Source organism: Myotis myotis, unplaced genomic scaffold, assembly GCF_014108235.1.
Source record: "Myotis myotis isolate mMyoMyo1 unplaced genomic scaffold, mMyoMyo1.p scaffold_m19_p_22, whole genome shotgun sequence".
Classification (NCBI taxonomy): Eukaryota; Metazoa; Chordata; class Mammalia; order Chiroptera; family Vespertilionidae; genus Myotis; species Myotis myotis.
In genome coordinates this window covers 2,051,663-2,078,818 of record NW_023416327.1, presented here as the reverse complement: position 1 = coordinate 2,078,818, position 27,156 = coordinate 2,051,663, and the positions used below count along the sequence as shown (strand labels likewise).

Genomic DNA, 27,156 nt, shown 5'->3' with positions numbered 1-27,156 from the left:
GACCAAACAGCTTTTGGGGCCGTCGTGGGACGTGTGGTGGGAGCGACAGTGAGGATGTCCTCCCTAAGGAGTTACATCCAAGTCCCAAGAGTCCCCCGAGGGAGGCCTGTCTGGCCACGGAGGCCACGAGTGAAGGGCCCAGAGAGAGCGAGGAGTGAGGCTGGGCTGCAGGGCCACGCGCGCGGTCCAGCAAGGCCTCCAGCTGGCCCCTCTGCCTGCTGGTCTCAGTCACCTCCGTCCTTTTAACCTGAATCGGATAAAAACCAGCAGCAAAGCTGAGCAGATGTTCCCACACGCTTTCTGCCACCAGGAGGGTCTGGACGGCTAGGGTCTGAGTCCCTCCGTGGATGGAAGCAGAGGGGCCTCCTCTCCGCCCACCAGGGGCTGAACAAAGAGATGCCCAAGGTCCTCCGACCTGACAGTCTTTAGAAAGATGAGTGACCTCCAGGTTGGTCAGCGCCTCTGGCTGCTTCCTATCCCAGAACCCCAGCCTGCCACCGACCTAAAGGCCTCAGAGCCAGATGGAGTGACTCACCAATGGGGTTGGCAAGTTCCTTTTTAAAAAGCGGCTATGTCCTTCCCCGTGAACCTGGCCATTTGCTGGAACCTGACTCCCAGCCAAGCAGACTCCGCTGCTGGAGGATGCAGGCGGCCCGGAGGAGGTGCTGTCTGCTGCCCTGTCCCTTCAGGGAGGCGCCCAGAGCAGTAAACACAGGCCTGTCCTCCAGCCCGGGGCTGGGAAGCGGGACAGCATGCACCCCTCACAGCAGATGCCCTAGGTTAGTGGGCACTGGGTGTCCAAAGACCACAGACAGGGTGCCCTGTTCTATGACCTCTTCCTGCGCAGGAGATCCGTGCACCCTGCGCAGCCATCTCCCTCAGGGCCTCGGGGCCTATAGACCAAGCATGTCAAACTCATGGCCTGCAGGCCTCATGCAGCCCACAACGAATATTTTGTAGCAAAGCCAATATAACAGCCTGTAAGAAACATTTTAATAAAAATTTCATAACTTAATTTTTACAATATCCCATTATACATAATCTATCTATAATAATAAAAGCATAATATGCTAATTAGACCGGACATTCTTCCAGACGACCTCCCAGATGAAGCCTGGGCTGAGAGGGAAGCCAGTGCTGGCAGCCAGGAGAAGGAAGGCCTACTCTTGCATGAATTTCCTGCACCGGGCCTCTAGCAATATATAAAAGGCTAATAGGCTAAGTGTCTGACTGTTTGGTTGCTATGTCGTGCACTGACCACCAGGGGGCAGATGCTCAATGCAGGAGCTGCCGTGACACACACAGAGAAATGGCATTGTGGACCTGGTGCCCACAAAGCAATACTCGGCTTCCTCCAAGTGGGACAAAGGCCCTGCCACCACCCCAGAGCAACAGCCCACCAAACTGCATCCGACGCTGCCCAGACCCCATGGTGCAAAATGCAGCCCACAGTCCAGAAACAGTAATGACATCACATAGCAACACCCAGCTTCCTCTCCCTCGCAACTAGCCTCCTTGCAGTTTCTTCAGCCCAGGAACACGACTTGCTTTATAGCCAGGTGGAAACATTTTACACTTTAACCAAATGTCTGTGAAGCATTTCCTGTGCCTCATCTCATTTGATCCTCACAGAAGTCCTGGAGTAGGTAGATAGAAGACTCAGTGGAATCCTATTTTCTTTTCATTAGCCGGAAAACAGAGATTTAGAAAGCTTAGAAACTTGACCCGACTGAAAAGAAATAAGAAATGGTGAACCTTGAAAATGACTTCAGGTTTTCTCACTGCGCAGAATATAGTCAAACACTGCTGCAGTTAAATATTTCACCCTTTGTTCTCCCTGGGTGATCTACAATAATAATCTGCTTCATGTTGATATTTACTGCTGTATTTCTGACAATTACCTGTTGGGGTGCTTCACTGAGCTGGAAAAAGTTTAGCTACATTAGAAAACAGGTCTAATTAAGCAAGTTTATTCTATATTTATAAAAGGCTCGCGCATATGTGATACATATAACGCTCTTGCTGCCGCCAATTGCACATGTGTGTTTCCATCTGCCATTGCCGATCGTGAATTTGGTTGACACTTCTATTACAGAGAAAGGGCAAATAGCAATATTAAAATATTTCTTCTAATTAATTTTCTTTCACTGTGCACAAATTTGTGCACCGAGCCACTAGTTATTAATAACAAACTACAACATTCACTAATGATTGATTACTGTAATCATGTTGCGTTCATTTCCCTTACGCACAGGTGCACCATTTCTCTCCACTAATACTAGCAACGAATATTTTAAGCAGCTGATGGCCACTTCATTAGTCTTTTTTTTTTTTAAATTAAATCTTTATTGTTCAGATTATTACATTTGTTCCTCTTTTTTTCCCCCCATAACTCCCCTCCTCCCAGTTCCCACCCCACCCTCCGCCCTCACTCCCCACCCACTGTCCTCATCCATAGGTGCACGATTTTTGTCCAGTCTCTTCCCGCATCCCCCGCAACCCTTCCCCCCCCCCAAGAATAGTCAGTCCACTCCCTTTCTATGTCCCTGATTCTATTATAATCACCAGTTTACTCTGTTCATCAGATTATTTATTCACTTGATTTTTAGATTCACTTGTTGATAGATGCATATTTGTTGTTCATAATTTGTATCTTTACCTTTTTCTTCTTCTTCCTCTTCTTAAAGGATACCTTTCAGCATTTCATATAATACTGGTTTGGTTGTGATGAACTCTTTTAGCTTTTCCTTATCTGTGAAGCTCTTTATCTGACCTTCAATTCTGAATGATAGCTTTGCTGGGTAGAGTAAGCTTGGTTGTAGGTTCTTGGTATTCATCACTATGAATATTTCTTGCCACTCCCTTCTGGCCTGCTAAGTTTCTGTTGAGAAATCAGCTGATAGTCGTATGGGTACTCCCTTGTAGGTAACTGACTTTCTTTCTCTTGCTGCTTTTAAGATTCTCTCTTTGTCTTTTGCTCTTGGCATTTTAATTATGATGTGTCTTGGTGTGGTCCTCTTTGGATTCCTTTTGTTTGGGGTTCTCTGCACTTCCTGGACTTGTAAGTCCATTTCTTTCACCAGGTAGGGGAAGTTTTCTGTCATTATTTCTTCAAATAGGTTTTCAATATCTTGGTCTCTCTCATCTTCTGGCACCCCTATAATTCGGATGTTGGTACACTTGAAGCTGTCCCAGAGGCTCCTTACACTATCTTCGTATTTTTGGATTCTTTTTTCATTTTGCTTTTCCGGTTGGGTGTTTTTTCCTTCTTCGCATTTCAAATCTTTGACTTGATTCTTGCGATCCTCTGGTCTGCTGTTGGGAGTCAGTATAATATTCTTTATTTCAGTCAGTGTATGCTTAATTTCTAGTTGGTCCTTTATCACAACATCGAGGGTCTCACTAGATTTCTTGAGGATCTCACTACATTTATTGGCGGTTTCTAGAAAGTTTTTGAAAAACCTTAAAAGTGTGGTTTGAACTCTATATCCAGTAGTTTGCTTTCCTCCATTTCTGTCATTTGTGTCCTGTTTCTTTGTCTCGGCATTTTTTATGCTTCTCTGTGTCAAAAGAGTGGCTTTCTGTACTAGGTGTCCTAAAGGGCCCAGTGGCTCAGCCTCCCCAATTACCTGAGGTAGACACTCTTGGTGCACCCCTTTGTGGGCTTTGTGCACAGTCTTGTTGTAGTTAAGCCTTGATTGTTGTAGGTAACACTGGGAGGATTTGACCTCCAGGCCAATTGTCTGTGAGAATCAGCTGTGTCTGCAGTGGGAGAACTTCTGTGCTGAAGACACCCTTATGGGGCAAGACTTGCTTCAGTGGGGCTTTGGTGCTCACTGAGTCTGCCCCCTGAGTGTGTCCCTTATGGATCTGTGGAGTTGTAATTGGATGGTCCCACTCTGACCACTGGGTACACTGGCTCTTGGATCTAAGGAGGTGCTAATTTAGCCTTTGCCTGAGGCTACCCAGCAGAAGCCAGCTGTAAAGCAATGCAAGTTGCCCTGGGGCCTTGGGGCAGCTGTAGTTTGTTAAGTAATTTTCAGATTACAAAGGGCTGGGCCTTTCATATGCAAAAGCCTCTGTGCAGGGCTTGGGCGGGGCGGGGGTCCCAGGGATCAACAGGGTGGGCGGAGCAAGCAGTGTGGTTGCTCTCAGGCCTGTCCTCAGAGGCCCCTGAGAGAAAGCTGCCCTCGAGTTCCAACTGATGCCAGACAGTCCCGTTTCTCCCGCATGAGTCTGGGTCCCCAGAGACTTGCCCGGAACTGGAGCTCAGAGCCTGAGACTCCCTCCCAATTGAAAAAGACAATTGTGACCTCAGCCGCCAGCCCGCTCCACATGCACTCCGCACCTTAGTATTTTACTTCCGCACCGCACCTCCTCTGAGTCTCGGTGTGCTTTTCTCTTTCCTTCTAGTTGCAGAATTTCCACTCACCCAGCCTTCCTGTGGTTCTGGATGATGTCCGTTCTGTCTTTTAGTTGTATTTTTGAAGTGGTTGTGCGAGGCAGCAATCTCTGGTGTTTACCTATGCCGCCATCTTGGTTCTCTCCTTAGTCTTATACTGACTTGTTTCGTGTGCACAACAGGAAATAATTTGCTTTCGGAGAACAAGAAAAATAGGTTTATTTGCATTATGCTTATTAATTTGTGCAGTTATTCAGTGTCTGGTAAGTTAATGTTCAAGAAAAAATATTAATTTTTTTTAAATTAAATCTTTATTATTCAGATTATTACAGTTGTTCCTTTTTTCCCCCCATAGCTCTCCTCCACCCAGTTCCCACCCCACCCTCTGCCCTTACCCCCCACACTGTCCTCATCCATAGGTGCACGATTTTTGTCCAGTCTCTTCCTGCACCCCCACACCCCTTTCCCCCAGAGAATAGTCAGTCCACTCCCTTTCTATGCCCCTGGTTCTATTATGTTCATCAGTTTACTCTGTTCATCAGATTATTTATTCACTTGATTTTTAGATTCACTTGTTGATAGATGTGTATTTGTCATTCAAAAAATATTAATTTTTATTAAAATGTTCTATTATTTTATGTTAACAATGACTCATTTATTTCAGCCCTTTGTATTCAGCATGTCTCTATTGAAATAAACCTATGTTTCTGTGAAAAATTGAAGCTTCTGTTTTTATGTGGCCACACACACTTCCACCTTGTATGTTTGGCCGTGTTAGCCTTTGAGCTTGACACGCTTGCTGTAGACCCACCCCGTGTCCTCCTGGGCTTTCTGCCTCAGGCCCACTCTGCCCTGGGCCTGCACAGGACAGTGCACACACTGGCTAATTTGACTCTCTGCTGAGAGACCCCTCAACACCTGACCATTCCTGGACCCCCAAGTGGTTAGTTCCCAGGAAAGACCAGGGCCCGTTCCCCTGGGCGCTACAAAGAGCAGCCGCGTGACCACCTCAGGGCTCGAGTCTGCAGGTGGCAAGGCTTATTGTGGGGAGCATGTCCTGGGACTGGAACTGACGTTGAAGCTGCTCCCTGAGCCAAGGGTTTTCATAGGAACAGAGAGGAACCAGTTTGAACCTGTCTGTTTGAAGAACACCCTGAGGGCAAGGAACCTTGAACATCCAAATGTGCTGAGGAGCTGTGCCGAGCAGACGCGATGAAGCCTGTGGTGGGGCCCTGGTCAGGCCTGCGCTGTAGGACACACCTCGGGGGGCCTGGGGCGCAACCGCCTGTTCAGGAAGCTGAGCAGGTGCAAGCTGCTTCCAGGATGCGAGTGCCTTTTACCCCAGGACGTTCGCTGTGTCACCTCCATCCATCCCTGCTTCCTGATAATACAGTGAAGATTCTCAAAACCGTCCCTCCCACGTCCGTGCCGACTTGGGACTCGGTTGTGTCACAGGAACTCTGGTGGGCAGTGCTGGGGAGCTTCGCGGAGGCCCAGTGGGGCCCAGAGGCTGGGACTCCGAGGGGGAGGGGGCGGGGGTGGGGCAGGCTCCCCCCTGTGTTCACGGGTAATCTCCCCTATATTTATGTCAGGGCTTGGCGACGTCCAGGATCGGTCCAGGACATCCATCCAGCAGTGTTATGAGGGCGTGGCACACGCCGCTCCCGGGGCTGCCTTCCTGTCTCCAGGGTCTCCATTCTGGTCAGCACTACTGACGCCCCTGGCATCTGGGCTGAGCAGCATTAGCAGTGAAAGAACAAAAGGAGTTCTGCACCCAAGTCCTGAGCTGCTCGCGTGCCCTTCCTGCCGGCGGGAAGGTGGGGCCAGCTGCGCGTGCCTCCTCCGCTGCGGCACCAACCTCAACGCCCAGAGCCTTCGCTGAGGGAAATGCCCAAGGACGGGCCTGTCACTGTGAGAAGGCCGAAGCCTCCCAGCTGGTGCCCGAGGCGGGGGGTGGGGGGTTGGGGAGGTGGGCATGAGGACAGGGAAGGTGCTGAGCCGACTGCAGGCTGGTCCCCTGCACCAGGGAGGCGCAGCCACACAGGCCTGCCTGCCACCCGCTCACAGAGCTGGTTAAGTGCCGCTTGCACACGTTTAAGAGCTTGGAATATTTTATGTAAAGTTTGCATTTCTAATGTTTTCTGAAAGTGGAAGCTGGACAGTTTGGTGCCTGCATTTCCTCAGAGTAATGAGCGCGGGCTGAGGAGCACCTGTCCCCCCTGCACCACATCCCTCGCCCCCGTCGGCTCCCCTGCCCACCCGCACACCGCCACCTCCCCTCCTCTCCTGGGCCAGCCGCCCTCGCCTGGCCCTGTGCCCACAGCCCGCACTCCTGAACCGCTGGCCACAGCCCCGGGCTCACAGCTGTGCTCCCCACAGAGTCACAGGTTAGCGGCATGCCACACCCATCCACACGCGCCAACCAGAAACCAAGGCGGCCAGAACTCAAGTGTCTCTTGCATGACATCGTGATTGTGGGCCAGAACATCCCATCGCGGGCGGCAGGGACTTCACGCCCTGAGCCTGCCCGTGTCTCCCCCACAGCATCCGTCCGGCGTCAATGGCACAGGCTTTCACCGGCAGCCCATCCACCTGACCCCTCTGAGAGGTGTCCTCAGGGACTGTCCTGGGCATCGCTCTGCCCCCCGGGGGACAATGCGCTACTGTTGACCAGACGTGCTTGCTGAAGGCGGGAGATCAGAGAAACGAGGAAGGAAACACTGAGATTCTCCCAGGAGCCTCCCTGCACCAGCTCTGAGGGCTCGGCTGTGTGCTGAGTTTACCAGCCATAAAACTGACTCCCGCGGGCTGCGATGTCACGGCGACACCCCTCCTGCCCGTCTCCGCAGTGGCTGTGTCCAGCTGAATGGGCCTGGGAGGTGTGTCCGGGAGCGGCTGCAGGGACTCAAATACTTGCCCGGGAGGAGAAGGCAGAGCCTGGAAGTGCTTTCTCTCATGGCTGCGCTGGGCAAATCCATGCCATGTGTGGGCAGCTCCCAGCCCTCTGTGGACAGCTCAGCTGCTGTCAGGGGGCGCCCCACCCCTGAGGCTTCACAAAGGCTTACCTACAGGAAGGAGGGTTCTGCCGGACCCTCGACCGCCACCTGCACTAGGGTGTGGGGAGAGGAGGTGGGGTCCCTGGCCACGAACTAGGTGATTCTAACCGCCGACTCTGTCTCCTCTCAGTCTGTCCTCTTCCTACATCTCCGGGATTCCACTGAGGGAGCGGACCCAGTGGACATGACGACTGCTTTGTCACGAGGCCCCAGCTGGCGGGACCCATGTCTCTTTGATCCTGTAGGACCGACGGTCAGTCCGTGGCTTTGCTCAGGACCGAGTCCCTGTCTGCTGTGAGCTGAGCGGCTCCCTCAGCCTTTCCCTGGACACAGCGAGCCCCCGAGGAGGCGTGGCCGCCGGCACCGCAGGATGCGGACCCGTCCTCAGGCCGAGGAGCCCCGAGCGAGGCCGGCACCAACACAAGCGGCAGGTCCCAACGTGACACAAAAGAAAATGTAAAAATTCCCCTTAACATTTCATATTCATCAGCAGTGGGAATGGTAACAATTTAGACATATTTGGGCACATAACATGTTTGTTAGACTAATCGCATGTGTTTCTTTTTACTTGTTTTAATGTGGCCCCTAGAAAATCCAAAGCTACCCAAGTGGCTCCTCTACTGTTTCTACTGGGCAGGGCCGTCTGCACGGAGCCCGGTCAGCAGGAAGCACAGTCTGCACGGAGCCCGGTGTGCACGGAGCCCGGTCGGCACGGAGCCCGGTGTTCACGGAGCCCGGTGTGCACGGAGCCCGGTCGGCACGGAGCCCGGTGTGCACGGAGCCCGGTGTGCACGGAGCCCGGTCGGCACGGAGCCCGGTCTGCACGGAGCCCGGTGTGCACGGAGCCCGGTGTGCACGGAGCCCGGTCGGCATGGAGCCCGGTGTGCACGGAGCCCGGTGTGCACGGAGCCCGGTGTGCACGGAGCCCGGTCTGCACGGAGCCCGGTGTGCACAGAGCCCGGTGTGCACGGAGCCCGGTCTGCATGGAGCCCGGTGTGCACAGAGCCCAGTGTGCACGGAGCCCGGTCGGCACAGAGCCCGGTCTGCATGGAGCCCGGTGTGCACGGAGCCCGGTCTGCACGGAGCCCGGTCTGCATGGAGCCCAGTGTGCACGGAGCCCGGTCTGCACGGAGCCCGGTCGGCACGGAGCCCGGTCTGCATGGAGCCCAGTGTGCACGGAGCCCGGTCTGCACGGAGCCCGGTCGGCACGGAGCCCGGTGTGCACGGAGCCCAGTGTGCACGGAGCCCGGTATGCATGGAGCCCGGTGTGCACGGAGCCCGGTCGGCACGGAGCCCGGTGTGCACGGAGCCCGGTCTGCACGGAGCCCAGTGTGCACGGAGCCCGGTCTGCACGGAGCCCGGTCTGCACGGAGCCCGGTGTGCACGGAGCCCAGTGTGCACGGAGCCCGGTCTGCACGGAGCCCGGTCTGCACGGAGCCCAGTGTGCACGGAGCCCGGTGTGCACGGAGCCCGGTCTGCGCGGAGCCCAGTGTGCACGAAGCCCGGTCTGCATGGAGCCCGGTGTGCATGGAGCCCGGTCGGCACGGAGCCCGGTGTGCACGGAGCCCGGTCTGCACGGAGCCCAGTGTGCACCGAGCCCGGTCTGCACGGAGCCCGGTCGGCACGGAGCCCGGTGTGCACGGAGCCCTGTGTGCACGGAGCCCGGTCTGCATGGAGCCCGGTGTGCACGGAACCCGGTCGGCACGGAGCCCGGTGTGCACGGAGCCCGGTCGGCACGGAGCCCGGTGGGCACGGAGCCCGGTCGGCACGGAGCCCAGTGTGCACGGAGCCCGGTCGGCACGGAGCCCAGTGTGCACGGAGCCCGGTCGGCACGGAGCCCGGTCAGCACGGAGCCCAGTGTGCACGGAGCCCGGTCGGCACGAAGCCCAGTGTGCACGGAGCCCAGTGTGCACGGAGCCCAGTGTGCACGGAGCCCGGTCGGCACGAAGCCCAGTGTGCACGGAGCCCGGTCGGCACGGAGCCCAGTGTGCACGGAGCCCGGTCTGCACGGAGCCCCGTGTGCACGGAGCCCGGTGTGCACGGAGCCTGGTCTACACGGAGCCCGGTCTGCACGGAGCCCGGTCGGCACGGAGCCCAGTGTGCACGGAGCCCGGTCTGCACGGAGCCCAGTGTGCACGGAGCCCGGTCGGCACGGAGCCCGGTCTGCACGGAGCCCAGTGTGCACGAAGCCCGGTGTGCACGGAGCCCAGTGTGCACGGAGCCCGGTGTGCACGGAGCCCAGTGTGCACGAAGCCCGGTGTGCACGGAGCCCAGTGTGCACGGAGCCCGGTCTGCACGGAGCCCGGTCTGCACGGAGCCCGGTCTGCACGGAGCCCGGTCGGCACGGAGCCCGGTCTGCACGGAGCCCGGTCGGCACGGAGCCCAGTGTGCACGGAGCCCGGTCGGCACGGAGCCCAATGTGCACGGAGCCCAGTCGGCACGGAGCCCGGTCTGCACGGAGCCCAGTGTGCACGGAGCCCGGTCGGCACGGAGCCCAGTGTGCACGGAGCCCAGTGTGCACGGAGCCCCGTGTGCAGGGAGCCCGGTGTGCACGGAGCCCGGTCTACACGGAGCCCGGTCTGCACGGAGCCCGGTCGGCACGGAGCCCGGTCTGCACGGAGCCCAGTGTGCACGGAGCCCGGTCGGCACGGAGCCCGGTCTGCACGGAGCCCCGTGTGCACGAAGCCCGGTGTGCACGGAGCCCGGTGTGCACGGAGCCCGGTCTGCACGGAGCCCAGTGTCCACGAAGCCCGGTGTGCACGGAGCCCGGTGTGCACGGAGCCCGGTCTGCACGGAGCCCGGTCGGCACGGAGCCCAGTGTGCACGGAGCCTGGTCTGCACGGAGCCCGGTGTGCACGGAGCCCGGTCTGCACAGAGCCCAGTGTGCATGGAGCCCGGTCGGCACGGAGCCCATTTTGCACGTAGCCCGGTCGGCACGGAGCCCAGTGTGCACGGAGCCCGGTCGGCACGGAGCCCAGTGTGCACGGAGCCCCGTCGGCACGGAGCCCAGTGTGCACGGAGCCCGGTCTGCACGGAGCCCGGTCTGCACAGAGCCCTCCCAGCGATGGCCTGTGCTCCTCCCAGCCCACCGGCTGTTCTAATACATCGCCTTACTTTGACTTTAATTTTTTCCTTGAAGAGGATAAACTAATGACACAGACCAGAGAGAAGGAAAGCCGAATGAGGAAGGTCTTGCTACTGTTTATAACCTGTGGTCACGCCAGACCTTCTGTGGCTACACCATGTGCATGTGTCAGCTCAGGGCCTGCTGCCCGGCATCTCTGCTCTGATCGGAAGGAAATAAAACCACCATGTTCACTGCATTGACACTAGGCCTGTCTTCAGGAGAACAAAAATCTCCTTTTCCTGTTTGAGTTCTGATAAGTTTCCATTGTTTTTAACTGGACCAAAATTATCTGTGATGTCACTAAGAATTTAAAATACAAGAAATCAGATAAACACTCCTGGAAAACGGAGTTGCTTTTATAAAGCATGGCTACATTCATGAAATTATTTTAGTAACAGTTGCTATTGTTTCAAACCATGGAAACAGTTTCTGTTAAGGACTTAAGCTTTCTTTTTAAAAGTTTATGTGAGAGACTTCCCCTCCATATGAGTTTTACCAGAAGTTTATTAAAAAGCCTGAAAATAGACCTTTTTAAAAAGATACAGGTGACCTGAAGCACCTGTTTGCAGAGTGAGGTGTGAGCTGTTTGCCTGCCAGGGTGCCCATCACGGGCACCTCACTCGCCGAGCCCGCCTTACCTTTGTGTGTCTCTGTGTGAGCCGTTAGAAGTTCTGCACATTTTGTTTCCTCCTCCTGTATTTCCAGATGAATTTGGCATTCGGGGTGAACGCTGTTCACCTGGTCAAGGTTTTAAAAAAACAGAAATAAGTAAAAATTCCACCCTAAGCGGACACTCAAGCAAATGTTCATAAAAACCCCCAAACTGGAGTGTTAAACTGCTTCCAAACTAACACTCATTTGAAAGCGATCACCTGCATGTTTCTGGCAGCATTATCTTGAAAAGCTACACTGTTTCCTTTGTGAAGGAAACATAACACAGATATAAAACCTAACAGCACGTCTTCTGAACAGGAAGCAACTCACAGAGCGCATGGCATGTTGTTAGTGTACGATTTGGCGGCAATAGAGCTCTTTAACCCAATAACCTTTCAATATTCGCGTCCTCCGTGTTGTAGCCCTGATTTACTGACAGTGAATCCGTGTTCACTGGCGAGACCACCCCCAGCAGCGCTGCCCAGCAGCCAGCAGCCGTGGGTAAGGGCCGCCTCCCAGCACAGCACGGCCCGTCAGGATAACCTCATCCTGAGGCTGCAGGTCACGTTAGAAACTCCACCTCAGCGCTCGGCCTGCAGGAGCTTTTCGAAAAAGATGAGAGGGGAGGTGGGCAGAGGGCAGGTGGGCAGTCACATCCCTGCCACTGAACACGACCTTGAGGAGCTGAGACGTGACACAGAGAGAGGCCGCGCTGGCTAAGGGCCTCTGTCCTGAGACACGGCTGCTCTGTCTGTGCAGAGGCCCCCCCGCCCCTGCCCCAGTACTCACAGTGTTGGCCGGGGCTGGGCACCCCTCCCACGTCTGAACAAAATTCTGCTTTTATTAAAGAAAGTCATGCGCTTGGGCACGTTCTAGCCCAGGGGTGGGCAAACTTTCTGACTCGAGGGCCACAATGCGTTCTTAAACTGGACCGGAGGGCCGAACAAAAGCATGGATGGAGTGTTTGTGTGAACTAATATAAATTCAAAGTAAACATCATTACATAAAAGGGTACGGTCTTTTATTTCAATAGTTTTATTCATTTCAAACGGGCCGGATCGGCCCGCGGGCCGTAATTTGCCCACGGCTGTTCTAGCCACTTGTTTCGTTATCCTACTGCTGATAACCCTATGGAAAGGAGTCCATTAAGCTTCCCGCCAGGAACAAGGTTCCTAAGAGAAGTGGACAGGAAACTGAATGCTGATGCTTTCAGCATGTCCATCTGCATCTTTTAAAAAAGCCCGAAGCTGGTTTCCCCAGGATCAGCACTGGGCAGCCACCAGCTGGACAAAGGCCTGGCTTCCCATCGGCCACGCTTTTCCCATGTAAACAGTCGTGGGTTTAAATTTCAGGATTAGGGACATTCTATTGACTTAAAAAAGAAAAAAAAATTGTTAAGGCATTAAAAGACATAATGCCTGACATTCGTGGAACATGAAGAGCGATCACTTATTCTGGGGCATCTGAGAAGTTAAAGCAACATTAGCCATAATTCTGGGTACTTTTAACACTAGCTCCTCCTTTTTATTAAATTTATTGGGGTGACACTGGTTAACAAAATTATACAGGTTTCAGGCGCACAGTTGTACGGCACCTCCTCTGTGCCTGTGCTGTGCTCCCACCCAAGCGACTGCCTTTTCCAAAGCGCTGACCTGGACAGCGGTCCTCTGTGCAGCGGCCCAGACTCTCTCTTTTCTTACCGCCGACCGCCGACCCCCGCCGCCCCCCCCCCCCCCCCCCCGCGTCCCCAGTACTCACAGGGTTGGCTGGGGACGTCTGAACAAAATTCCGCTTTTACTGTTGGCCCAGCTCCAGCCAACACTGAGTACTGGGGGGCGGGGATGGATGCCTTATAGCACAGGGGGTGTAGGTTCACACCCCTAAATCCAAAAATGTCTGGCAATTCCAGCTTCTTAGCGCTAAGAAGGTGCGTGAATCACTAGAGACCACCCACCCGGCTGTGACCCCCGGGCAGTGCAGCTTACAGCTTTTTTTAAAAGGTCTTCAAAGAAAAGGACGATTCTTGAGAAGTAATATAATGCACAGATTGAACAAATTTCAGTTCAGTGTATCATTTCCTGCTCTTATATAATAATAAACAAAATCAAAGCAGAATAATTCCAACAGGAAAGTTTCCTGGGCCCATCGCGTCTCGCTGAGACGAAAACAGCAAAACCAGCAGCAGGTTCCCGGGCGGGAGACTCCCTTTTCCCTCCGAAACGCGCCCCCGCCGGTGGCGCAGCCCATCCCCACGCACGGCCCCACGGGGTCCCGGTCCCGCAGGTCCGGGAGGGCGGCAGGGAGGAGGCGGTCACCGCTTCCCGCCCGGCTCCTGTCCGGTTCCTCGCGGCGCCGGGGGTCCTGCTGCCCGGACTCGGGAGGGCGCGGCGAAGGGGTGAGTGGGGAGGGGGGTCCCGGGAGCGGGGCGGCGGTCCGGGCTCGGCGAAGGGGTGAGTGGCGGGGGGCCGGGAGCGGGGCGGCGGTCGGGGGTCGGGGCGCGCGGCGCACTCACCGGGGCGAGCAGCCAGCCGCAGCAGGTCAGCAGCGCGGGCGGCAGCAGCGCCGGCGCCCTCATCTCGGCTCCGCGGCTTCGACATGGGCGCGCAGCTCGCGGCTCCCTGGACCGCACACCCCGCAGCTGCCGCCTGCGGCCTGAGCTTCTGGTCCCGCCCCTCCGCGCCCCTGGCCCGCGCCCCGCCCCGCGGCCCCCGCCTCCACCCCGCGCTCCCTCTCCCGAGGCCCCCCCTCTCCCTGGTCAGCAGCGGGGGAGCAGGTGAGGAATGCGCACCGGTGGCCAAGGGCGCGCATTGCCGCCAAGTCGGAGCGGAGAGGTCCGGAGAGAGGGGCTGGGAGTGACACCTCCACCCGCTTGGGACAGGGAGCCAGCCGGCTGAACCGCGGAGGACATGTGCCTATTGCAGGCTCCTCATTGAACAGCCCAGACACCCAAGAAAGACGCAGAAACCCAGTTAGGATGGTGGGCTGCCTGCGGAACCCGTGAGGTTGTGTTGGGGCAACTGAAAATTAAGAAAATTGGATGCGTGTGTGTGTGTGTGTGTGTGTGTGCGTGTGTGTGTGTGTGTTCGTGTGTGTGTGTGTGTTCGTGTGTGTGTCTGTGTCTGTGTGTCTGTGTGTGTGTGTGTTCGTGTGTGTCTGTGTCTGTGTGTGTGTCTGTGTGTGTGTGTGTGTGTCTGTGTGTGTGTCTGTGTCTGTGTGTGTGTCTGTGTCTGTGTGTGTGTCTGTGTCTGTGTGTGTGTCTGTGTGTGTGTCTGTGTCTGTGTGTGTGTCTGTGTCTGTGTGTGTGTCTGTGTCTGTGTCTGTGTCTGTGTGTGTGTCTGTGTCTGTGTGTGTGTCTGTGTCTGTGTGTGTGTGTGTGTCTGTGTCTGTGTCTGTGTCTGTGTGTGTGTCTGTGTCTGTGTGTGTGTCTGTGTGTGTGTCTGTGTCTGTGTGTGTGTCTGTGTGTCTGTGTGTGTGTCTGTGTGTGTGTCTGTGTCTGTGTGTGTGTCTGTGTGTGTGTGTGTCTGTGTGTCTGTGTGTGTGTGTGTGTCTGTGTCTGTGTCTGTGTCTGTGTGTGTGTCTGTGTCTGTGTGTGTGTCTGTGTCTGTGTCTGTGTCTGTGTGTGTGTCTGTGTGTCTGTGTGTGTGTCTGTGTGTGTGTCTGTGTGTGTGTCTGTGTCTGTGTCTGTGTGTGTGTCTGTGTGTCTGTGTGTGTGTCTGTGTCTGTGTGTGTGTCTGTGTGTGTGTGGGGGGGGGGGGCTGAGCGTGGTGGCAGGTCTCTGTCCTGTCCCTGCAGAGCTCCAGACCTGGGCCCAGAGGTGGGTGGGCGGGGCGGGACCTGCCTCCAGGGCTGGCACAGGCGAACGCTGGGAGGATCCGTGTAGCTTTGTAACTAGGTCATTTGTTATCCAGCAAATGAAAATCACCATAAATGAAAAACAAAACAGGTAATTTTTGTTGTGGTTGTAAGTTATTTGGAAACAATTTCAAACTTACACATCAGCTAGAACAAGATGGGCACAGCAGCACCCTCTGTCTTTATCCCCGCTGGGCTGTGAGCGCTCCCCTCACCGAGTATCACTTCTGTTCTCTGTGGCCACTTACCCCCTAAATACCCATCCATATCTGTCTATCATCGTCTACCTGTCTGTCTGTCTGTCCATCTATGTGTCATCTACCTGTCTGTCTGGTGGGAACAGCATTCAGGGCCAAGGTCTGGACTCCAGGTATGTGGCTTGGGGCCTGGAAGCTGGCACTGACTGGGTTCAACTGGGCAAACATTTCTTTTACACACAGTTCCTCCCTGGACCAGCCACGGAGCTCCTTTGAGCTGGTTGTCCGTCTGTCCATGTGATTCCCATCCTCCGCCTCAGGGAGCTGAGAGTCAGGGTGATTGACAGCCTGCCCTGACCTCAGGAGATACAGGACCCTCGCTGTGGAGTCTGTGGTCCAGCAGACAAGGCAGCGCCAGGAAACGTGTGAAATAATGGGATACAGGGCGGGCGGAGGAGGGGGGGGCGGAGTGAGTGCCGGGAGGGACCACTGATGCTGACCCCAGGCTGGCCTGCAGGCGTCCTGGGAGGGAGCCCTGGGCAGGAGGGATGGGGCAGGGCAGTTCTGAGCGCTGGGAGTGTGGAGGGGCCTGAGAACAAATGGGAGGTCACTGGGCCTCACAGAGGGCACACCCAGCACCGCAGCGCCCCGGGTTAGTGACAGCACACGCTCTGTAGAGCCTGCCTTCCCCACCTTCCTGAGAAGCCCGTGGCTGCTGGGGTGGGCGGACTCACCTTTGTCACTGAAGGTGACTGTCTCTTTGGAGTACATGACCATTCTTCAGGAGTCCCCCCTTCCCCTGGCAGGGGCGCCTGTGTCCTCAGGGCCGGGGTGCTGGTGTGGCCGTGTCCCCCCTCAGATGCTTCAAGGTCCCGGCCAGGCTCTAGTCTCCAGGCCCCACCAGCTCCCCTCACTCTGACCACACCTGCACTCAGCCCTGAGCCGCGTGCGCTGAGGCAGCGGGAGGGCTTCGGGCCAGCTCCCTCTCCTGGCATGCCACACCTGGGCTGAGAGCACGGAGGAGCGCATCTCTGGTGGTGGAAGTGGCCTCGGTCCTGTGCTGCCCTGGGCCGGGCTCGGGCCCTGGATCCAGCCAGGGAGCTGGAAGCCAGGAGCTGGACAGCGAGGGCGCTGCAGAGTCACTTTGTAACCGACACTCTGAGGCCCTCTGGCCTCTCTGCCCCACTGGATGAATAGCTCTGGGGACCACATCTGCTTGGATGGAGGGGACGTGTCCACACCCCGTGAGGCCATTTAAAACTTGCGCCTGTGAAGAACTCGCCACCGGCCTGGCTCTCCTGCCGGTGGTTTTTAAAAGGCTGGGCGCTCTGCTCCTCTCCCAACAAGAAGCCTGGGTGTCGGAGGGGACGGCAGCGTGGGGTCCTTTGCCCACTCACAGCTGTGACGGGGGAGGGGGTGTCAGCAGGTGGTCAAGGGAACACGCTTGGAACCCCGTCTGCCCCCCCCCCCCCCGTACCTCCTGGGCTCTGGAAGCATCTGAGAGCCTGTCTTCTGTGCTCCCAGTTCCCACAGCGCCCAGCTTCCTGGCACCTTGGCAGCCACCACTCTCGGCTGCTCTGTGAACAGGGCTGCTTGTCGCCTCGACCGCATGGCCCAGGAGTTCCTAGCAATGTGCCCTGCTGCTCGAGGTGGTCCTGGAGACACGCTGCGTGCCCGTGGGAAGCCTTCGCAAACTTTCCTAAGTCCACAGAGAAGTGCAGCCCGGGGTGCCCTGCTCTGTGCTGCCTGCAGGATGGACGCCCATGCCACCCGCCAGCCTCCGCAGGTCAGCGCCGTCAGGGCATGTCCGCCCAGTGGCTTCCAGCCCCTCCTATTTTCAAGCCCCAGTCCTGAGCCCTTCTCTGGGATGCTCTCTCTTCTGGATCTTAAACTGCCGGCACCAAGGGACAGCAGAGCCCTTGCTCCCTTTAAACAAAAAGGCTCTTCCCCAGCCCAGTCCTGTGTGGGGCCCTGAACCAGGTTAGGGGCCGACACAGCGGTAGCTTAGGGTCTCTGCCTGCTCCACCTCCAGGGTTAGGAGAGGGTCAGGAAGCCCCACTTACTGGCACAGCCAGGCCCCTTTCTCCACCCAGTGCTGCTGGGCACCCTACCTGCAGGGGCGCCCCTCCAGGTGCCTGCAGCTCCCACAGGCTCTCTCCTGTTGGGATCGCCTTCCCTGTCCAGATGGGCCTCTTGGGAGAAAGACCTTCAAGCCGAGCCAACATCCGTGTCATGAAAATGACACCCACCCTGTGCTTGGCCAAGCAGGCAGCCTGCTGGGAGCTCAGCTCCTCTCCAGGCCCAGCTGAAGGGTCACTGCAGCCCCCCAGCAGGAGCACTCAGGCCAAACCCCCAAACCCACCTGGCAGGCAACCCTGGATTTAATCAGAGCTGTGCTCGCCTGTGGGCCAAATGCCAACACAGCCACCCAGCGCCTTGGATGCTCTGTTGGGTAACCTCGCCCTGGCCAGAGGCCTTCAGAAACTGCAGAGACCTGTCCCTCAGGGTCCTCAGAGGAAGGCGGTGGTGGGTCAGATGCGTGGGAAACCGTGGCTTCGTTCATCGACTTTATTACAGCAGTTAGGTGTCCACCGCGAAACTGAGTGGAAAGTAGGGTTCCTGTACCCACTCCCCGAGTTGCCCCTTATTCACACTCCGCATGAAGACATGTGGTTAAAGTTGACGAGCCTGTGTTGTCACTAACTCAGGCTCATGGTGTACTGTCAGCAGTTTTGTCTTTTCTACTGTCAGAGTTGGAATCCACAGTGAAGTACGCAGCCTGCAGTCACTTCTGCTTCTGCCACTCAGTCGTATACAGGTAAGGATCCTCCATGTTTTTTCGTGGCTCAATTATTCATTTGTTTTTAGAGCTGAACACTATTCCATTGCCTGAAAGGACCACCATTTCTCCATCACCTGCTGAGGGACATCCTGGTTGCTTCTGAGTCTTAACAATCTATATACAGTATATAAACAGGTAATATGCAAATTAGCCAGGCATCAGGACCGCCCAGGAGGAGCTGTGCCTGCAGATAGGCGGGAGGGGACCGGTGCTGCCCCCAGCCCCAGCGGACACACACCAGGGGGTGGGGGCGTGCTCCTAGCGGCCACATCATGGCTGGGAGCGTGGCTCAGAGCACGCCCCTGGTGGGTGGCGGCAGCGGCTGGAGTGAAGCAGCCTGGGTGCCTGGCAGTGGCAGAAACCAAGCAGCCCGGGTCCTGGTGGGTGGCAGCAGCAGCTGGAGTGAAGCAGCCTGGACCCCTGGTGCTGGAGGGAAGCCGGTGCCAGCAACCAGGGGAAAGAAGGCCTATTCTTGCATGAATCTTCGTGCATCAGGGCTCTAGTTATGAATAAAGCTGCTCTGAACGTTCATGAGCAGTTTTTGTGTGGACGTAAGTTTTCAGTTCATTTGGGTAAATACTAAAGAGTACGATTGCATAGATGCAAAAAGACAGATAGGCTCAGTTACAGTAAAGGTTGACCTTATCAGTGAAGATATCGGCTTAGGACGTAACTGCCCACCATAACTGCTTTTAGTTAAGGTTTAATTTCAGACCATCCTTTGTGGTTACTTTAGGTCTCCGAGTCTGCAAAACTGCCATGCAGGCCTCTCCTGAGCTTGTCAGGTCAGCATGTGGCCCCTTCCGTCCACACATCCCCCTTTTGGTCATAAATCAATCCAAAGGATGCATTGATGACCAACCTTTTGGTTGGATAATGGAGTCCCACGGTGCTAGGAAGGCTCATTCCTAGGATGTCTCAGTGTCAGCATGTCTTGCTGAACAGGTGGACCACTGGAGATGGGGCAAGACCATAACCTTAGATGGCATTTAAGGTCGAGTTATTATTATTTAAAAAAGGGCAGGTAAATGGGAGGCAGTCAGGTCCTATACGTCCTGGTTAAAAAGTATTCTGGATCATTTCTAATTTTGAGCCATCATGATCCGAGTGTTTTTGCTGTTTGTCTTAAGTTTTGCTTTTCTGCATCTAGTATAACATTTACATGAACACAAAAGTCACAAAGGTATTGATTACATCCCAGGGTTTGGAATGAGGAACCTGGCTCCCAAAAAAGCAGATTACAGAAGCAGAATTAAGCATGTTAATTACAGTTTTGGGTCTCAGGGTCACTGAATTGACAGAAACACCTTATCCAGAGCCCTTGGGTCTTGAGACCACTGAGTTGCCAGGAATTTATTAAATTTAGAGTAATTGCACTGCCCTGGCCTTGGGACCACTGAGTCAACCGGAATGCATTATCTGTGGTCACTAAAACGACCTAGGATAATTGCGCTGTCCTGTTTCCCAGGTACAGAAGAATGTGCTTTCCAAAACCAGTAAGATAACAACCAATGGGATAGTCATTCAATCGAATGGGATGATGTATACAATTCAGAAAATCAAAATAACTTTTCCACTGTTAAGCAAAGCAAATAGGTACCATACTTCATTCCCCACTGGTTTTATGTACATGAGTCAAATCATGGACTCATCTTTACTGGTTAGGGGATTGTACTGCCCCCTAACTACAAGTAGTTTGACCGAATTAATTTTTCTAAACTGCCAGTTTGGCACATTTAATTTTCATTTACTCACCCCACTTCTTTTAGGGGCATTCTCTATTCTGTTCCTGCTCTTCTGTCCCCTTGTGCATCTAGCCCCACTTGTCCCTGGACTTTCTCACTGTCTAGAAAAAACATGTTCTTACAGTTACCAAGTGCCCTAGCGCCACGGTCCCCGTCAGTACTGTCCTCACTGAAGTGCAGTTCCCCTCCTGCGGCATTGAGCCTCCTCCTGGCCTGCATGGAGCCCAGGCTAGGGATCTCACGGGTGAGGCGCTGGCTGCCGGGATCAAGGCCGTTTCCTGGTGCAGGAGCTGGGAGTGGTGTAGCCAGGTCTGGATGCGTCATCAGGGCGACAGTGTATAATCCTTTTCAAGTTGGGGTGAGTCCTTGGGTCCTGAACTTCTTTACCCACACCGAGTCCCCAGGCTGGAAAGGATGTACAGGGTCCGAGGTGGGCACTGGCAGGGCGTCTTGAACAAGCTTATGGGTGGCTCTCTGGGTATACTGCAGAGCCTGCAAGGGACTTGAGCAAGGAACGGTTATGACTTTTAACTTTTAATTTCTCCCCTAACTTTGGGTAGGATAGGGGGAGGTTTACCAAATATGATTTCAAAAAGAGAGAACCCCTCCCGGTTGGGGGTACACCTGGCCTGTAAGTAGGCAAAGGGTAGGAGGTTGGTCCAGTTTTCACCGGTTTCTGGGATAAATTTAGTTAAAGTCCTTTTAGAGTCCTGTTCATACCTGCCCTGAATCTGTGGCCGGTATGCACAATGGAGTTTCCAATTTATGCCTAAGTCCTTAGCTGTACTTTGAGATACCTTGACTACAAGGCGGGGCTGTTATCTGATCCTATAACTGCTGATAGCCCAAATCTAGGTATAGGCAGTTTCTGTCCTGGTGGCATAGGCTTAAACCCATCCCGAGAAAGAGTCTATAAAAAACTAGCAGGTACTTATTCACTGATGTCGGTGGCTTAATCTCTGTGAAATCTACCTCCCAATGCTCTCCTGGGGAGTTTCCCCAGGCCTGAATTCCCAGGGGGACCCTCTTACCTTGCATTTACCTGTGACCTGCCTCGCAAAAGTTCAGAAGTCTTGGTGACACCTATGTGGGTAGCCTGGTGTAACTGGGCAACTAAAGTCCGACCTAGAGCCTCTGGGACCAACAGCCTGCCATCTGGTAGAGTCCACCAACCATTTGGTCCTCTGGTAGCATGCTTCTGTTCTGCCAATACCTTCTCTTGTAAAGGCCCCACTTGTTTTTGGGCGGCTTCCTTGGCAGCTTGGTCTGCAGCTCGGTTTCCTTGGGCAGTCTAGGCTGACTACCACCTCCCACTGTCCCATCTTGTACATAACAGTACCTTGTTCGGTGATGATAACGGGACATCTGTCAAGTCTGGGCGAGCTGCGTCTGTTACCTCTATGCAGTCATGGATGGCTCCTCTGGATCATCATCTGGGAGCAGGCTGGCAGGGTTGATGGCCAGTGTCTTACAGAATGAGATGCAGGGCTGGTCCAGGAGAAGAGCTTGGTACTGGGTACATTCATCCTGGCCCAGAGTCAGCTTATCTGCCTCCTTTACCAGCAATGCTGTGGCGGCCACTGCCCAGAGGCACGCTGGCCATCCTGCTGCCATGGGGTCCAGTCTCTTAGACAGATAGGCCACAGGTCTCTTCCAGGGACCTAGAGTCTGGGTGAGAACCCCTTTGGCAATGCCCCTTACCTCACTCCCGTAGAGGCGGAAGGGCTTCCTGACGTCTGGCAAAGCTAGGGCAGGTGCTGAGACGAGAGCCTTCCTTAGCTCCTCAAAAGCCTGTTGTTCCACTTCTGTCCAGTTTAACGGCTGTGCCTCCCCACCACTTGAGCACAGAGGTTCAGCAATCTCGCGAACCCCAGTATCCACAGGCGGCAGTATCCAACTGCCCCTAAGAATTCCCGAACCCGAGCTGGAGTGGCGGTGGCTTGCAATTGGACTACTACAGGTGCTTGATGACTTGCTAACCCCGGGGGGGTTGTTTTCTGCCCAAACCATGGGAAAGAGACGTAATTTCCCCAAGTAAGCAGAGTCACCTTGGCCCTTTCCTGCAAGAGATATTCATCTGAGAGAGGACAGGCTAGAAGAATGCGGCCAGGGGAGGATGGGTCCGGGTCTGGGTTCCTTGGATCCACGGTGAAGTGTGCTCCGTCCCCCTCAAAGGATATGGTGGCTTGTAGTTTCTGTAAGAGATCACGTCCAAGAAAGGGGTACAGGCATTCTGGCAAATACAGGAATTCATGAACCACCTGGTGGCCGCCTAACTGACATCAGCGGGGGCGGCAGAACAGTCTGCAGCTGTGGTCCCGGTAGCTCCAATAATGGTGAGGGGAGCTACCTTCTGAGTAACTACCGAGTGCTCTGCTCCTGTATCAACCATAACGTTCACAGTCTGGCCCCCGATTTTCATTTCGACCATCGGCTCATGGGGGCCCATTTGGAAAGAGCCCAGTCTGTCCCAGTCAGAGTCAGCTGTTGCCAGTCCGAGGAGGTCTGCCTCAGGCGGCTCTGGCCAATAGCAGCTGGGTGGTTTGGATGGCCTTGCCGGCTTCTTCTGGCCTGCTCCTGCCCTGCCTGCCTCTTCGCTCCTGCTGCTAAACTTTACTCTGTCCCTTCTTACACACGCAGAACCGGACCCAAGGTCGCAAGGTTTGAGCAATTTTAAAATTCCTTAACATACATTCTAAAAGAACTAATCAAAATAAGGCTTATTTTCTAACTTCATTTGTCCTTGGGTGTGGACAGCAATTAATGCTAATCAGATTGACATAAACGATTTAACCTTTGTTTAGGGAGGCAAATGCAAATCATTTACTCCCAAGTGTCCTTGGTTTAAGGAAGACAGGATTTCTGCTCAGTTTCCCTATTCTACTTGTTCCAGCTTACTGGCCTATCATGCATTCAACTTTCTTTCAACATTTCTCTTTTTCTTCTCATCACATACAAAACCTTCACAAATTTCACACTTTCAAATTAGCCTTCAAATCTTCTGTCTGTGTCCTTCAAAAATGCATAACTATGCCTCAGACCTTCCATTAATTATTTCTCTTTACCTTCCTCCATCACACCTAAGCCATACTTTCCAGTTAGTTAGAACTCAGCCTTAATTTTTAGGTGACATGTAAATAATTAACATTCCTCAGATTAGCAATACATTCATATTTTTTTAAGAGACACAAACAGAAATTTCACTAGCTAAATAATTTTAAAACAAAGACATATTTAAAGAATAAAGACAGATAACATTCCCCATTAAAAACTTTGAATCACCACAGCAAGCAATATCAGTGTGTGAGTATACAGGCCTTGTTGAAGTCATCTTGGGATAGCTGTCTGCCTCCGTGGTCAGCAACTTCTCATCCTTGAAAGACCTCTGCTGTTTCTCGTCCTTGAAAAGTCTTTGATCTGTGCTCCAGATGGAGATGGGTGTCAGAGATGGGAGTAGATGTCCATTCACAGTCAGGTGCCTGGTAAGGTCGTCTCCAATGAGGTTGGAGAGATTCTTTTATTTGGTATCTTTTCCAACACACCAAATCTCCTGGTTGTAAGCCATGATCTTTGAAATCTTCGTCACCCGGGAGTGCACTGTGAAATGAATCTGTTACCAATTTGTTAGTTCCTACAATGCAGAATGTCTGCTCTTTACTTTTCCTTATATTTGGGAAACAAAAGATTTAAAAGTCAACAATATTTTAAACAGTCATAAGAATAATTATCCTTAATTCATTTAGTCCCATAGTTATTTTTGTTTATCCTGATTCTTTGCCAGTAGGTTTTGAATTCAGTTATTCCTTGAATTTCTATAAATCTTCATCCAGTTCAAAAATATGACCTGCTTACAAGCCTGCAATTTAGATTAAGTCAGAGTCCTTTGGATTTTTTTTTCCAAACATATAATATACCTACAAATGCATCAGAATAAAGCTGTCCACAAATGACAAAATTTAAAAGTGGCATGGTTATAGATTTGATAAAAACTTTGCTTTTAACATTCCAAGACAACAATTTTTTTGGTAACTAATAATCTCTGTAAAATGACATGGAGAATATAAAATTTGTATGCCTTTAGACTCAATTAGGATTTCAGCACATAAAGAATAAATAATATGTAGGATTTTAAAATGAGGCACATGGCTTATTGCAAGCAGTGTTTTCAGCATTGAAAATAATTCCTAAACTCCCAATCTGTGAAAAGCAAATGCCAGAGCATCACTGGCAGACGCCCCCACGGGGATCCTGACTCTTGGCTGCCCAGTCCCTAATGGGACACATGCTACCCTACTCCATTGAGAGTTTCCTGTTTGAACTTGGCTCTGAATCTCTGCAAGTTCCTTCTGCCTGATTGGCTAATTCAAAGGGAGGGGTTGGCCTTTGCTGTTTCAAGATGGCGGCCCCCGGGGGAGCGGCATCCATGTGGCCAACATGGCGGCTGCCAAGTCACACAGCCAAAAGTGGTGGCTTTCTACACTGTTCTTTGCAATTAAATTTAAACTGGTTTTTGTATTAAAATTTCAGTTGAGATCACAGAGTTAATCCTTTTTTAAAAAATCAGACCAATAAGTAGCACATTTTGAATTCCTAATTATTTCAGAGAAAGCCAAAATTATTTTTTTAAAAATACCACAACTACACAATTTCTCCCAATTCAATCCGAACCTTAAACTTTTAGCTGGCAAGTCAAATTTTTAGCATTTCTTAATCAGTAACATTTTTAAGAATAAACTTCAAAAATATGAGACACAATCAACCAACTGATTCAATTCTACCCTCTAGATTTCGTATGAGGCACACTCAGATCAATATTTTTATGTATTATGTCACTTCAAAATGCATAGACATAAGTTTTTATCATTTGATTCAGTAAACTTTAAGGTCTCAAGTTCCCAGCAGCTCTGGAAAACCATACCTGAGGCTGGCAAACAGGCCTGGCCCAGCCCTTGACTTTAAAACGACCATTTTTCTCTGAGGAAAGTCAAGAAGCAAACTTGTAGCTACATAATTTCTTGAGATTCAAATCCAATTATTATTTAAGGCATTTACTTTGGCAGATTTTTGTAACAGAGACATTTTTACCGAATTTTTCTTTTGGAGGTCTTAGAGTTAACTTTGGAACAGGCTTCATTAACATTTCAAAAATCACTTTATTATGGAAAAATACCAATCTTGTTGCTAGAACCAGCCTCTATTCCTTTCTTGGGTAAAATCCGCCATTTTTCTTAGGAAATAATCAGTCTTGGGTTTTATTCTGTACATGTGTGAAGAGACTCCAGTTCAAAACTCTATCTAAATGTCCAAAAACAGGACAATTGCGCTCATTAGTTTTAAACCAGCTTTTCTCTTTACATGTGAACAGAAGTATCAGACGCATTTTTTTTTAATTTTATAAAACTTTCAATTACAAGGAGACTTTAAATTAGAATACTTGGGGAGGAGGCGTCCATATTGGATCGCCATGTGTTCCTTTCTCCCCTTCCCCAAATCCTGCTTTGGGGAAGTTTCAGCAAATGACTCAAATGGCGTATTTTTTCCAAAGTCATGATTAATAGAAAGACATTTTAAATTTTTTTTTCCTATTTCACTACAACAAAGACACAAAAACATCAAGGTGCACAGAACACACTAAAGTTTACAGCAAAGAAAGTCCAGCATTAGAAACTACCAAAGCAGTGTCTTTTGTCCCTGGTTCAGGAACTTCCCCTCTCTAGAATTTCAGTATATTCCCAATGGACTATTCAAAAAACAAACAAACAATGGGCTAAAGGAAAAACAAGGTGTACACATTAATTAACTTCAGAATAGTTCTGAGACAGTCTCTAAAATTTTATTAATTTCCATCTTATTAGAATAAATTTTTCCTATGCTTTTCTCTAGAAGCTTCTAATTTCCAAATTAAGATATGCTTCCCATGTACTCATCAGTTTAATTTCAGAGCCGGCATTTTCTAATTTCTGCATGCAAAATATTAACATAGGTACCACAAACAAACTGCATTTTAGCCATTTCTCAGTTAATATTTTAAAGTACTTGCAAGTAAAGGCTTCCTATCAGGAGTATTAAATGAAGGCTGGTGTCTCAGGAGCTTCTGGCCTTGGAGGCACAATTTCCCATGTTAATTTTTTTTATTATTAATTGAATATCTGTAGTCTGAGCAAACTTTCTAGACATGTTATGCAGTGGGTCAAATGTGGCCTCAGTTTCTCTCCCGGCTGTCTAAAACCACAGGAAAGGTGTAGGGCCCAGGCAGACCAAGCCTTAAGGTGGCCCCCTAGATAAGCCATTTATACAGAGAAGGTTTTCTTTTTTGCTCAGACTCTCAGAAAGCCGTTTTAATTAAAAAGCCAAAATCAAACCCAGCCTCCCATTTTTTCCTCCAATCCTGCCTTACCCTGGGTTCCGCTGTGAACCCTTAACCTGGGGTCTTAGCAACCCCTGGTTCCACCTCGAGGATTTTAAAACAGCTCAAATAAAGTCCGACCTTCGACCAAAGGAAGGGAAGGTTCTGGGTCCAAGAGAAAACTCACCCACGTTCATCCAATGGGCGGAGAACTGGCAGGCTCCATGGGCCCTTTGCTGGATCCTAGCACCGAGTCAAAGTCCAAGGGATGGTCCTGGGTGAGCCTCTTTAGAATCCTGCCGACTATGCCAATTAATGTTAACGTAAAAAAAACCATTGAAACCTGTAAAGAATTTTTGTGAGTTTATTTGAGCCAAACTGTCGACATATGCCGGGAAGCAGAACCTCAACGAATTGAGATAGTGCTCCGGAGAATGGCGGGGTTACATCCGTATTTATACATGAAATTCATTGGTGACAGATTTAAGGAGGTGGGATTAAGCGAAGCAGGGAAACCTCTGTGATAGGATAAAAAGTAAAATGATGGACACATACTTAGGTGGGTGCAGGAACAATTACCATGATAAATGAAAGAATCTGCAGCATCTATCCTGGGCTCAGCACACCTGGCTGTGCCCCAAGGGGCTCCAGATACAGGGAAGTCACAAGTTACCCAGACATCCCAAGGGTATGTTATCATAGATTCAAAAAGACTTATAGGCTCAGTTACGGTAAAGGTTGACCTTATCAGTGAAGATATCGGCTTAGGACGTAACTGCCCACCATAACTGCTTTTAGTTAAGGTTTAATTTCAGAGCATCCTTTGTGGTTACTTTAGGTCTGCAAAACTGCCATGCAAACTCATGTTTGCCTGGAAACTCATGTTTCCAGGGGGCCAGGCTGAGCTTGTCAGGTCAGCATGTGGCCCCTTCCGT

At 52.3% G+C, this 27,156-nt stretch overlaps 1 protein-coding gene across 1 annotated transcript in view; it reads right to left on the bottom strand.

The window, feature by feature from the left end:
- Positions 1–13,902, bottom strand: part of VIPR2 (vasoactive intestinal peptide receptor 2) — a 37,936-nt gene extending 24,034 nt beyond the window's left edge. Inside the window, exons 1-2 of the mRNA XM_036355516.1 lie at positions 13,752–13,902; positions 11,224–11,323 (exon numbers count right to left, since the gene is read on the bottom strand). Coding sequence (XP_036211409.1) covers positions 11,224–11,323; positions 13,752–13,814 — 163 coding nt within the window. The 5' untranslated portion in view covers positions 13,815–13,902. The remainder of the gene's footprint in view (positions 1–11,223; positions 11,324–13,751) is intronic.
- Positions 13,903–27,156: the final 13,254 nt, after the last annotated feature.